At 31.9% G+C, this 12,386-nt stretch overlaps 2 protein-coding genes and 1 non-coding gene across 3 annotated transcripts; 1 reads left to right on the plus strand and 2 right to left on the minus strand.

The window, feature by feature from the left end:
- The first annotated feature begins 642 nt into the window (after nucleotides 1-642).
- On the plus strand, nucleotides 643-714 carry TRNAP-UGG. The gene has a single exon. It is a non-coding gene; the product is annotated as a tRNA-Pro (tRNA).
- A 1,345-nt stretch (nucleotides 715-2,059) lies between these two features.
- LOC107005172 lies at nucleotides 2,060-5,145 on the minus strand. The gene is made up of 3 exons (XM_015203695.2): nucleotides 5,008-5,145; nucleotides 2,983-3,176; nucleotides 2,060-2,526 (listed from the first exon to the last, which is right to left on the minus strand). The coding sequence occupies exons 2-3, from the start codon at nucleotides 3,162-3,164 to the stop codon at nucleotides 2,340-2,342; spliced, it is 369 nt and encodes a 122-aa protein (XP_015059181.1). The 5' UTR covers nucleotides 3,165-3,176; nucleotides 5,008-5,145; the 3' UTR covers nucleotides 2,060-2,339.
- A 4,216-nt stretch (nucleotides 5,146-9,361) lies between these two features.
- LOC107007246 (1-aminocyclopropane-1-carboxylate synthase 7) lies at nucleotides 9,362-12,023 on the minus strand. The gene is made up of 3 exons (XM_015205778.2): nucleotides 11,871-12,023; nucleotides 11,087-11,376; nucleotides 9,362-10,610 (listed from the first exon to the last, which is right to left on the minus strand). Exons 1-3 carry the CDS (start codon nucleotides 12,021-12,023, stop codon nucleotides 9,749-9,751), a joined length of 1,305 nt encoding a protein of 434 aa, XP_015061264.1. The 3' UTR covers nucleotides 9,362-9,748.
- Nucleotides 12,024-12,386: the final 363 nt, after the last annotated feature.

The following is a 12,386-nucleotide window of genomic DNA, read 5'->3' on the forward strand; positions in this document are numbered from 1 at the left end:
CTGCAAAACCAAGTTTAAATTGAAAATATACGGTAACATTGAGTTGTTGGCAAATAATTTTTACGAATTCGTTATCTTGGAGTTAAAAGACACCCCAACAGGGCCATGTTAGGTATTACTCTACTCGTAAAGCATATTCCAATCATAAGGATTGATACTACAGAATTATGAAGAATAGATAGTGAAGTGCGTAGAGTATTATGAGGACAGATACTACTAGGTGATTTTCGAAACGACTATCACATTTATCTAGTCATAAGCCTCTTTGAACCTTTAGCAAGACTTATTGTAAAGGGGATGAATCGAAGACGAATTTACCCACAAAGTTTGGAGTTTATGATTTCTCTATCATGCTCTTTGGCTTGACCAACGTACCAACAACCTTTTGGAAGAATTGACTACAAGAGAGGCAAAAACACTAAGTAAACTTGAGCTGATGGCAAATGACATATCATTCATAAAACTAATCGAGGTATGCACAACGTGATCCTTAGTTGGTAAAAAAAGAACTAGTAAGGCTACACTCTAAAAACACATATTGGCAGGTGCAATTAATATGAATATCATTAACATTTGAATCATTTTTACAATCCCTAAATGAATTGAGTGTTTGTAATATTATCCAGGCACGTTTTCCAACAAGGGCGTTTGGTCTAGTGGTATGATTCTCGCTTTGGGTGCGAGAGGTCCCGAGTTCGATTCTCGGAACGCCCCTTTTTGTTTTTTTTTCTCTTTCTACATCCTCCGAATTGTGGGTACGACCCTTCCCTAGACCATGCTAACGCGGGATTTAAAACATCCACTAATATATGCATAATTTTCAACGTCATCCAAATTGTGGGTGCGGCTTTCCTTAGACCATGCTATCGTGTGATTGGAAGCATCAACTGATATATGCATTAACTTTAACCAATTACAAAACGACCGTGTGATTGGAAGCATCAACTGATATATGCATTAACTTTAACCAATTACAAAACGACCGTGTGATTGGAAGCATCAACTGATATATGCATTAACTTTAACCAATTACAAAACGACCGTGTGATTGGAAGCATCAACTGATATATGCATTAACTTTAACCAATTACAAAACGACCGTGTGATTGGAAGCATCAACTGATATATGCATTAACTTTAACCAATTACAAAACGACCGTGTGATTGGAAGCATCAACTGATATATGCATTAACTTTAACCAATTACAAAACGACCGTGTGATTGGAAGCATCAACTGATGTATGCATTAACTTTAACCAATTACAAAACGACCGTTATTGATGCATCCTACTTAGGGATGTATTTCAACCAAATCTCGAATAATGTCTCATTTAAGTCAGGTGCACTTAACATTTTAATAGGATAAATTAGGTTAATGTCTTTGTTTCATTTCCACTTGTTACATTTTCTTGGTGTTTACCATGAGCCAACAATATAAGTGTTAGTAATAATCACATCTTTATAATCGTGATTGAAAAACAACAACAATAATGACAATAACAGTTTAATTTGAACAAGATGGTGAGCAATTCGAATGAGATTGATTTCCACTGTATTTTGCAGTCTATCTACCAAAAGAACTCTTAACAAAAGGTTTAGAGAGTTGAATGAGAAAAGTGGAGATTGAATGTGTTTGTGTCATGAATGAAAGGTCGAGTAGTGTCGCGGTGGAGAGTGGAAATGTGTTCAACTGCCACACGTTGATCGAGGGCAAGAGACGTCTCCTCGTGTGATCTAAGACAGTACCTCACCTCATGAACTAGCTTTAAGGATTAATAATCGGGTTTTGGTTGTTGTGGAAGGGGAGGGTATCGGGGCAGTAAAAATGGGCGGCCTGGTGCAGAAAACATTCTGCATGATCCCAGATTCTCAAGCAGGGCCGTATCCAAAGATAATGTAACGTAGGCAGCCCAACAAAGGCAAAGAGAAGGGAACACCACTTGTCTTGCCCGGATCCTCCAAAAATGCATAGCTTTTGGAGGATCGATCACACACATGAAGATGTATTTTTGAAGAGTCGGAGCAACATAAGGTATGGTGGATCATCAACAAAAGGAACACAATCAAAGACAGATATTGTCATAAGAAGCACTATCACTCAAAAGATGAAGTTACCTTTTACAAAGTTCAGTCTAAGCCTCTCCACTGAAGTGTGAATGAAATGAGCGAAGACGAGCAAATTATTGCATCAAATTTAAAAATGGATTTCTCAGATCCGAAAACTCTCTTGGGAAAGAAAATGTTGTATGAATTCCCTGTTACTCGACTCATCCTAATAGAAAAGAGAGACCTTACGGTTTGTTCAATTTGCCCAACCGAATTTTCAGAAACTGTTATCTTAGACGTAGTAACCAGTGAATGTAAATCCTCTTCCTACTATCTCACCAGCACAATACCATGCAAAGCACTCCAAGCCAAACAAAGCAGCAATGCCTGCATCTTCAACCTTCAATTCTTTTCTATTCCTCCACATGTGCTTGACAGAGTCGACTTCCTTCCAAAATGACTCACAACGGCCGGGGATGCTGGAAGGAGTAAAAAAAGGTTCAAATGATCAAAGAACAAATGCCACTCATGATTGCCAATTAGCTACTCATAAATATTTCAAATGTCAAGATGCATACCACCCCACTTGGCTCAATGGAAGAGAATGATCATAAAATTTCAGACAGGGAAGGCATTTTTGACATGAGTGTATAATTATGGCTATACAATTTTACTTGGTTTGACTGACAAAGACACCACACACATTATCATGACTAATTAAAGAACTATACGATGCAGTCCAGCATCTACACTGCATCAGTGAAATCAGATCAATTTGGTGTACCTAAAGGAACCAAAATTACTAATACACAGTTTCACATGCATATTAAAAGAAAGTCAAAGCAGGTAGTGATTTGCAGAACTCATTTATAACAATGACTGATCCTAAAAGCTTAGCAACAGATATCAAGCAATTAGGCTGAAGAGAGTATAACCTAGCAAGGCGAGTGTAGAGCAACTGCTTGGACAATTCATTGCATTTTTCAACAGTGGGTGGCTCTACAATATACTGTTTGTTCTGCTCCAGCATCTGTTTGTAGTAGGTAGTACCATGCTTAGAGAGAAACTGTGAAGCTTGACAAGCCTTAGATTGCAGTTGCTGAATCTTGGAAGCCATCGATCCCAAGTCCTGGACCCAACAATTAAGGATATAAAATCAACACCAACAAGCTAACAGACCAAGATACACCCTCCCTAGCTTAGTGGCAGATACGCTGAGATGCCCAATTATATAGAAGATGCCACCGAATTCTTATATTAATCCAACCAAAAAGAAAAAGAGGGGGGAAGAAGAGCAGAACATACACCTCTCATGTTGCAACTTCTTTTAACTTAAAGAACAACATCAAATCAAATCAAATCCAAAACCATTTTATTTCACCGACTTACTAAAATAGGTAACGACCAATGATCTAGCATGCAAAAGGTTCAAAATATCGCATACAACTTCCCTCGGAAAAATACAGCAAAAGGTTAGCTAGAGTGAATGAGGCTTTCGATCAGTAGTATCAAACTTGCTTACGCATATACCTACAATGACTCTGAATAAATCACACCTTTATTTCTGTGGTTTATTCTAAATGTTCCAAAAATAAGAACAGAATCAAGTCTCAACTCCAAAACTTCCATCAAATAATCAATCAACTAAGCCTCAATCCCATCCATTTGAAATCATCTATATCTATTTTACTCTATCTCGGGCCCACTTCGAAACCTCAATGAACATATTTTCCCAAATGAATAAGGCAACAGCGTGGACGCTACGAAAAACAGGCAAATCCAAAATTTTCATCTCATTTAACAGCATATAATCATTTGTATCTTAATGCACACAAGATGAAACAACGGTATCTTTTCGTTGTTTCATCGACAGACAAACTACAAGTAATTTCTCTCAACGCAAGCTAATGTTTTTCTCCTAGCTAATTTCGGATCCATCTCAAATATCAAGCTAAACATCAACAGTCATACCCGAGCCAAACCAAAACCCTTATCATCGCCCATCAAAAGCACAAATATAAGCCTACCACAAATTCAATCTCTTATACACATGCCTGAGTCAACAACAGTTTTTTTCGTGTTCTCATTGACAAAAAAAAAGTTCTCTCAAAACCCTGCAAAATGGAAGCTGACACTTACCTAGCTAGTTCAGATTCCATCTCACAGATCAAAGCTAAAATCAACAATCAAACATCATCAGTCGTAGCTGAGTCAAACCAATCAACCAAAACCCTAATCATCTCCCACCCGAAAACACAAAAACATAAAACTACCACAAATTCAATCTCTTATAAACATGCCTAAGTATACATCTTGTGCTTATTTACACCCTTTTTAAATAACCATGATGTTCAAGCCTCAGTTCATCTTGCATGCACTTCAACTAATTCTACGGAATATCTGTCACCTCCTTTTTCTTTTAGCTGGTCTAATGCTACTTACTCGAATTGAGCACCTTTCGGAGAAAACCTAACATTTGCATACACTCTACCCTCCCCGTACCTAGCTATTGGGACTACAATGGTTTTGTTGTTGTTATTGTACATGTCACCTCCCAGGCTCCCACCCGACTATATGAGGTAACTCCGTCCACCAAGGCAAATCACTTTTTTCGTCAGTTCCAGGATTGAATCCTGATATCTCATCATTTTCAACTCACTTCATTAACCACTAGGCCACGTACTTTACATCCTATTTACACCTATAGTCAACGAGATCTGACAGAAATTAATCAGCAAAAAAGTTGAAATCTATCAATCAATCAACTACACACCTCAATCTCAAACTAGCTGAATCGACTATCCAAATCTTCTATATATCCATTAATACTCCATTCAAGTCAATTTAATTTCATAACAACAAAACTACTACACTGAAATTGAAGCAAAAAACAGGGGAAAAAATAAAAATAAAACGAATCAAACAACACAGTAGCATGAAGATGAAGCTCAAAATTTTACCTTTTGTTCAGCGGATGAAATCTACGATTTTCGCTTCAATCGCCGATAACCGCAGATGAAATATTCTGATGGAGACTTTTGAGAAAAATTATGAACGGCAGAATTTCTACCTTACCACTAAAGTTTCAATTATTACAGTTTGCGCCAACAAAAAACACAAAATTCATTTGTGATACCCTTAGTTTAGGTTTATTACCAAACTTTCGACTACGATAAAATTCATCTAATATATGCATACCGTGTGTTTAAATTTATACTTTATTTTACTTATTAACATGTGTTTTATTTCATTAAATTACATAATAATGAAAATTGCATTAGTTTGATCATTAATGTATACACCCGATGCGAATAAGTTTTTTCCGATAATAACCTTCAGAATAGATTTATTATTCTTTTTTTTTACAATTTTGAGTTGATTGTTAAATAATTGAATTAAGTTAGAAACTATTTTTTTTTTTAATCATAGTTGGTTATACTTGGTCTAGTACTAGATTTACAATTCAATGCACTTTATATCATATGTCAAGTAACTTGAATTAATTAGAAATCCGCTAATAGTTCATATTTATGTGAATTGATATAACTCGAAAAAGACGATTAAAAGGTTATTTCGTAATTTTTCTATCTTATATAATATTTGAATTTTGGTAATGGGCTTTTTAATTAATATCTTAGCCCATTTACAACACATAACATTTAATGGGCCGAGTCATGAGAAACATTTCAATGATAACCCAAATATTAGAGAGGGCCCAACATGGAGGGCTGTCCGACGTTTATAATAACTTATAAAATGTTAGATTGTGATTTGATGTTTTATCTTATAAGATTTCAATTTTCGTAATAAATTTGTGTATAGATATGCGATATGAATTCATAATTTCAAATCAGCTTTGCACGTGCTTTTAAATATAAAATTCTCCATAGACACAGAAAAAAATAATTTTAGAATTTCAAATCATGGATCCATTTTTTCTTTAAATGAATTGTGACTCTAAGTTTATATTTTGAAAATAAAACGTTATTTTAAATTTTGTAAAAAAAAAAAAAAGAAGTTGCATGCTAGGCACGATGAGATTGTTAATATCGTGTGAAAAAATTATATTAAAGAATAACTAGCTATTACTATTATTGACTAGTAGATCGTAATAAAGTTACATGTATATGAAAGTTTGGAACGGCAACTATTTATTTATAAAAGAAACATGGAGATATCTGATTCACATTACGAATTTTAAGATATTCAGATGCCTTATTTATGAACTATGATATGCTCATCTTGGAAGATTGTATAAGAATTGAAGAAATTCTGATAACTTTCACAACTTGCGATAGATTTTTGTGTTCATCAAAAAGAAAAATACAATTAAGAAATTTCAGTTCACAGTCAAGAAAAAAGTCAATACTTCATAACAATTTAATTTTATTTCCTAATTTTGAATCATAATTTCACAACTCGTATTGTCATGCAGAGTTTTATTGACTAGGTTTGAAGGAAAAATTATCTAAATACACACTTTATTTTATCACAATCTCTAAAGTTCTCGACCATTTAAAAAAATTGAAAATTCTCTTCTTGAATACATCATTTTCCTCTCATATGAAAACAATTGTCTACTAAACAAAAGATATATGTATCCAAAAAATTCTATATTAAATTATAAAAAAGTATGAAAACAAGCTCTTTTGCTATTTTTATAAAAAGTATGAAAACAATATAATTACTTTGGTTATCAAAATTAGAAATTTGGTGAAGCAAGCTCTTTTCCTATTTTTATAAAAAGTATGAAAATAATTGTCTACTAAATAAATTGAAAAGTAGATATATTGCTTTTTGTAGAAATATTTATAGCTGTGTTTGTTCCAAAAGTCCAAAAATTGAGTCTTATAGTACAACTATAATAGCTTTTGGTACCACTATTTAATGCTGTGTTATTGGTACCAAGAAAATTTTGGACCATCATATTATTCTACGCATGCAATAACTTTTTCTTGATGTACACTTAGCTGTTTTCAGATTGATGTAGCAACTATAAATCGGTGCAATAAAGCTTTCGTTACAATCTTATATCAGGTAATTTTACGAATAATTATTTTCATAACTTGTTAAATCGATGATTTCTTGATCATTATAAGACAACAACTCTATCTGTTATGTCAAGGCTCTCTTTCTGATTGAGGGTAACAATTGTTTTTGCAAAATAAATTCCATGTAAAGTGTAAACAGTTGATGTTGTACTTTCTTCGTCCACTTTTTTTACATATAATAATAGTGTTCGGGTCAGCTTTCGCGCACATTAACTAATTTCACGAAAAACTTGTCACTTTCCATCAACAATAAGTACCAGAGAACAATATCCACCGAAGTTAAGATGAGAAGAATGAGCTAGTGTTTTTCGTCCACTTTTACTTGTACAACGTATTTTTAAAATATGTTCATTTTTACTTGCTCAATTGAGAAAAAATTTAACAAAATATATCACCTAGTCCTTAATCAAAGTATTGAATTTATTTTGCCCTCGAGGATGATATAATAATATTATCATTTTATAATCGCTTTTTAAGATCAAATGTATTAAGTTAATACTGAATAAATAAAAATGAGCGGAGAAATAATAGTAGTACTTCTTTAATTAGTGCAGCAGGTTGGTTGGCAGATGAAGATTTCAGTTTAGTCTATGGATGATTGGAATTTTTTTTGTATTATTATTATATTATTTTAGAAATTAATCAATTTATACTATGATTTTGCAACTCACAAGGCACATGAGGTACTGATTTGTACGATTCTGATTGGTTTGAAATTTTTTGAAGACTTTATATTAGAGGATTTATTTGACTTCACTATCACTATGAGAAATTGGTGGTAATTTGACTACAAAGTCATGAGGAAAAAAAATTGTTGATAAAGAGGTTTTTGGTGTCATATTGAAAAATAAAAATGATGTAACGGATAACGTTGTTTTTTTTTAAATTAGAGATTTTGGATTCGAGTCTTGAGTATAAATTTTTTTTAGTAGGGATCGCTTCCTCGAGGTCCTACGTGGTGCGAATTCGGAATGATCGTAGGACACCAGATGGAAACCAGAAAAGTAACAAATGAAAATAGTTTTTGCAAAAGAGTCGAGAGTGATTTGAAGTCTAAACTCTTTATTATCCCCGTTAGGGTTTGAAATTCGTGTTGATCTGCCTATGAAAAAATCCCGATGAGGAGTGTTTTTCTCAAAGGAAATCTATGTGGCGTGAATTCAAATTACAAACTCAGATAAAAGATTAAGACAAAAGGATTGGATTTTGTATTTATTTGTGGTGTCAAATACGTGTGTGCATTTTTCGAAACTCGTCAATTTCACGTGAAAAGACAAAGTAGTAATACAAGAGAAAGACACATAATATCATAAGGTGTATTTGTAACGGATGAAATATTTTCATTTTTTTCATATTTAATTGGTTGAGATATTTTGAAAAATATTTAAGTAGGAAAACAAGTTTCGAAAAAATAATTTTTCTAACGAAAATAGTAACAAATAAATTTGACAAATACCATGTTTTGAGGATTAAACTTCATTTTCATGCCAAGTTTAGAGTGTTTGGTAGAACAACACGGCAATGACGCAAATTCAAGAAAAAATCCAAACAAATTGGAGTTTTTGGGTTCAAATTTGACTTTTTTCCCCCTATAATTTGTGTATAAATTATAAATTTGATTGAAAGAATTTTCAAATGAATATATATATGGAACATGGTTTTTCATCAACAAGTAAAGGAAAAAAAGAAATTACTTTTAGTATTTATATTTTATATTAATTTAAAATACTTTATTACATCAGAAGAATAATAGCGATAGACAATATAGATATACTGATTTGATATATTCTAATAAAGATGCTTTCAGTATAATATTGATGATCTCACAAAGATTAAATTTCAGTTGATTGTTAGTCTCATCTTTTATGGAATCGATTGTCTTGTTAATTTAATGAGAAAATAAATTTTAAAAATACCAATTAAAGTTAACATAATTTGATATTTGAAAAGCAAAAAATGAGACACAAATTTGTCGTACAGGATGAATGTATCTATCTATTCAATTTTATACAAGTTTAAATATTTATTTTTGTGCTCATTCAGAATTGAAGGACGTAGATGACAACTGAAACTAAATTAAAAGACATATTTATATATTATGTCAATTTATATATATATATATATATATATATATATAATACGAGATAGTTGTTAAATAACACTGATATAATTTTAAACATGCATGTCATGATGCTCGTATAACTAAAATCATATTATTAGGAATAACATAAAAATTTAAAAGATCAATAATAATTGCCTAACATATAGAATCATATCTTCATCTTTTTAAAGATAGTAAAGACAATATCATATACAATTATATGAGGACAAAAATCCAAATCCTTTGAATTAACATCAATTAGAGAATTAATCCAACATCAATCAAAATTGGATTTTTCCCCCTCAAATCAAAAAGAACTAAAGAAGAAAGTTTTCTTTTTTGAGTATACCATCCGATATTCTATATCTGTATTAGAGCCCGATTCATTCGATCCGATCCATCCGATGTTTGATACCTGTATTAGGGCCCGATACATCCAATGTTCAATATCTATATCAGAGCTCGATCCATCTGATGTTCGATACCTGTATTAGAGCCTGATTTATCCGGATTTACACCACATAACCCTTTGTGGTCTAAAGAAGAAAGTTAAGCCATTTTTTGTGTTCTTTTTTGCATGAACTTATGTAATCTTTTGAGTGCAATTTCTAATGTTTGTTCACTCATATTAGCAAAACAAACTCTAAACCATCCTGGCTCTGAACAATGACATGATGATCCTGGTGAAATATTCAATTTTACTTCACATAAAATTGAATTCCAAAGTTTCAATTCACATTCTTTTGTTGACTTCTCCAATAATTGACTCAAATTCATCCAACAAAATAACCCTGCATTCCCTTTTAAACACTCAATTCCACTACTCTTTAATCCATCAATAATTTTTTCATATCTCTTCCTCAATCTATCGCGATTCGTCTTAATATAATTCGTTGTAAACTCCTCATTAGACAACATGGATGCCAACAACTGTTGTGTTTGAGATGAAATCAACGTAAAACTTGACATCCTCCTAGCTGTTGTTACAACATTGTCATTGTACGAGTAAATTGTACCAACTCGAAATCCAGGGAGACCTAAGTCTTTCGAAAGGCTATAAACGATGTGGACTCTCTCCGAGTCCACGTCATTTCTAGATTTCAGAACCTCAGCTATGCTCACGAATTTCGAGGAGCAAAATGCTGACCCAGAGTAGATTTCATCAGAGATAAGATGGATATTTTTACGTACAACGAAATCAAGAATATCTTCAAGATTTGATCTTTGGATTGTTGCACCTAAAGGGTTTGAAGGATTTGTTATAAGTATTCCTCTAACTTTAATTTTGTTGAATTTTGCTTCTTCATAAGCTGATTCTAAGGCTTGTGGTGTAACTTGGAAATTATTTGAACTGTTACAATGAATTGGAATTATTTTTACACCTGTTCTCCACCTTAAATCTCTATCAAATCTGTAAAATAAAAATAAAAATAGAATCATAAGTTATTAATAAAAAACATAATAATTTTGAGTGAATAAAAATAACGAAAGTTTTCAAATTTACTTTATCTCTACTAATACGAAATATCTAAATTTTATCTTTCGTTATATTTCCATGTCATTCATACAGTGTTAAAGTCATGATTTTCACTAAGAAAGTTCAGAATAAAAAGTAAGAGACTCCAACACTTGCTATATTCAACATGTAATTTTTCAACGAAGAAAATTTATATATTCCTACTTGTATTTAGGATTATAAATACGCGAAAAATCATTACTCTTACGAAACGATCAGAATATATACCTGACTATAAAGTATAACATATATTAAACCAAGATTATTTTTAAATAGTAAAAAGGTATCTTTCACTATTTTCCCTATAAAAAATATATACTATTTTATTAATTGGATAAAAATAATTTAATTACTATAAATATATTACTTACCCTGGATAGTAAGGAGTTGGAACAAGCAAAGCATCACCAGGATCAGCCAAAATAAAAGTTAATAATTCATTAGCAGCTGTTGCACCAGCTGTAATAACAACTCTATCTGGATTAAATTTTGCTCTTCCACCTCTTATTTTTTCCATAAATTTTGCCATTGATTTTCTAAATGAATATAATCCATGATAATCTTGAAATAATGCATTTTCTCTGAAATTAGAAATTCCACTTCCACAATTAATTGTTTTTGAATGTTTTTCCAAGTAGTCTTCCACCATATCAAAGGATACCTATACAAAAAAAATAAATGAGAATATAAATTAGCTTAATTATGATGTTCGTATTCTTGAAAAATATTGTGAATTACTTTTTGAATTCAGAATAATACTATTTTTTAGAAGGATTTAACGTGAGTATGATAACATTTTTAGAAAGTCTAGACAGTATTATGTTATCATTTTATCTATAAGTTTTTTTTTTGTACGTTAGACATGATAGTACGCTTTTATAGTAATAGTCAGATTTAGGGATGTGCTCCTATCTTACGAAGGGTAGAACAATATTAATTTAATTTATTATATCTTTAAATACGCTCTTTAACGTACGAGCCTGAATTTTCGAGGCGAGAAAAAAAGTGATCGGCTCGAATGTCAGAAGAGACGATGAATAACAGCGAGATTCGTACGCAAGACTTCAACCTAATGACTCTAATATTATTATGTTAAATTGCAAGATTGTTTCATCTAAAAATTTAAACGTTACGAGAAAAGCGATTTACACTTACTTGATTTTCAGCCAATCCCATTTGAATTACTCCACATGGATTGTGAACTTCATCAAAAGGATCTTCATCATAAGCTTTCCATCCTGCAAAATATGGTGAATCTTCACCATGAGTATCTGAATTTGCAACTTTTGATAGCTCAACAATAGCCATTATTTATTATTTTTGATATTATATTTTCAAGAAAATATGTTAATATTGCATAAAAGCAAGAAAATGATAACTATTTGAATGAAATTTTATGTCAAATAAACCCCTTGTATAAATAGAAAGAAAAATTGGGGCCCTTGATAAAAAAAAATGGATAAAAGTCCTCCAAAATAACTAATGATTTGATTGTATAGAGTAAGCAAGATCAAAGATCACCTTTTTACAAAAATATACTATAGTTTAAAAATTAAATGGTTGGTGACAACTATTAAGCTTTTGTCATCTTTTTCAAATCTTGTATAAATCTCAATCTCCAAAAAGATCCCCATAGAAAATATGGTGGTTGAAATGTGGGGGGTGGGGGTG

The sequence above is a fragment of the Solanum pennellii genome, chromosome 12, assembly GCF_001406875.1.
Source record: "Solanum pennellii chromosome 12, SPENNV200".
NCBI classification, from domain to species: domain Eukaryota; kingdom Viridiplantae; phylum Streptophyta; class Magnoliopsida; order Solanales; family Solanaceae; genus Solanum; species Solanum pennellii.

Excerpts from the sequence above, each read along its gene's own strand:
- LOC107005172 (XM_015203695.2), bottom strand. The coding sequence starts at position 3,164 with ATGGCTTCCAAGATTCAGCAACTGCAATCTAAGGCTTGTCAAGCTTCA. Across the intron at positions 2,527-2,982 it reads CTCTACACTCGCCTTGCTAG|CATCCCCGGCCGTTGTGAGT; the intron begins GTTATACTCTCT and ends TACTCCTTCCAG.
- LOC107007246 (XM_015205778.2), bottom strand. The coding sequence starts at position 12,023 with ATGGCTATTGTTGAGCTATCAAAAGTTGCAAATTCAGATACTCATGGT. Across the intron at positions 11,377-11,870 it reads TGGGATTGGCTGAAAATCAA|GTATCCTTTGATATGGTGGA; the intron begins GTAAGTGTAAAT and ends TTTTTTGTATAG. Across the intron at positions 10,611-11,086 it reads CCAACTCCTTACTATCCAGG|ATTTGATAGAGATTTAAGGT; the intron begins GTAAGTAATATA and ends TTTATTTTACAG.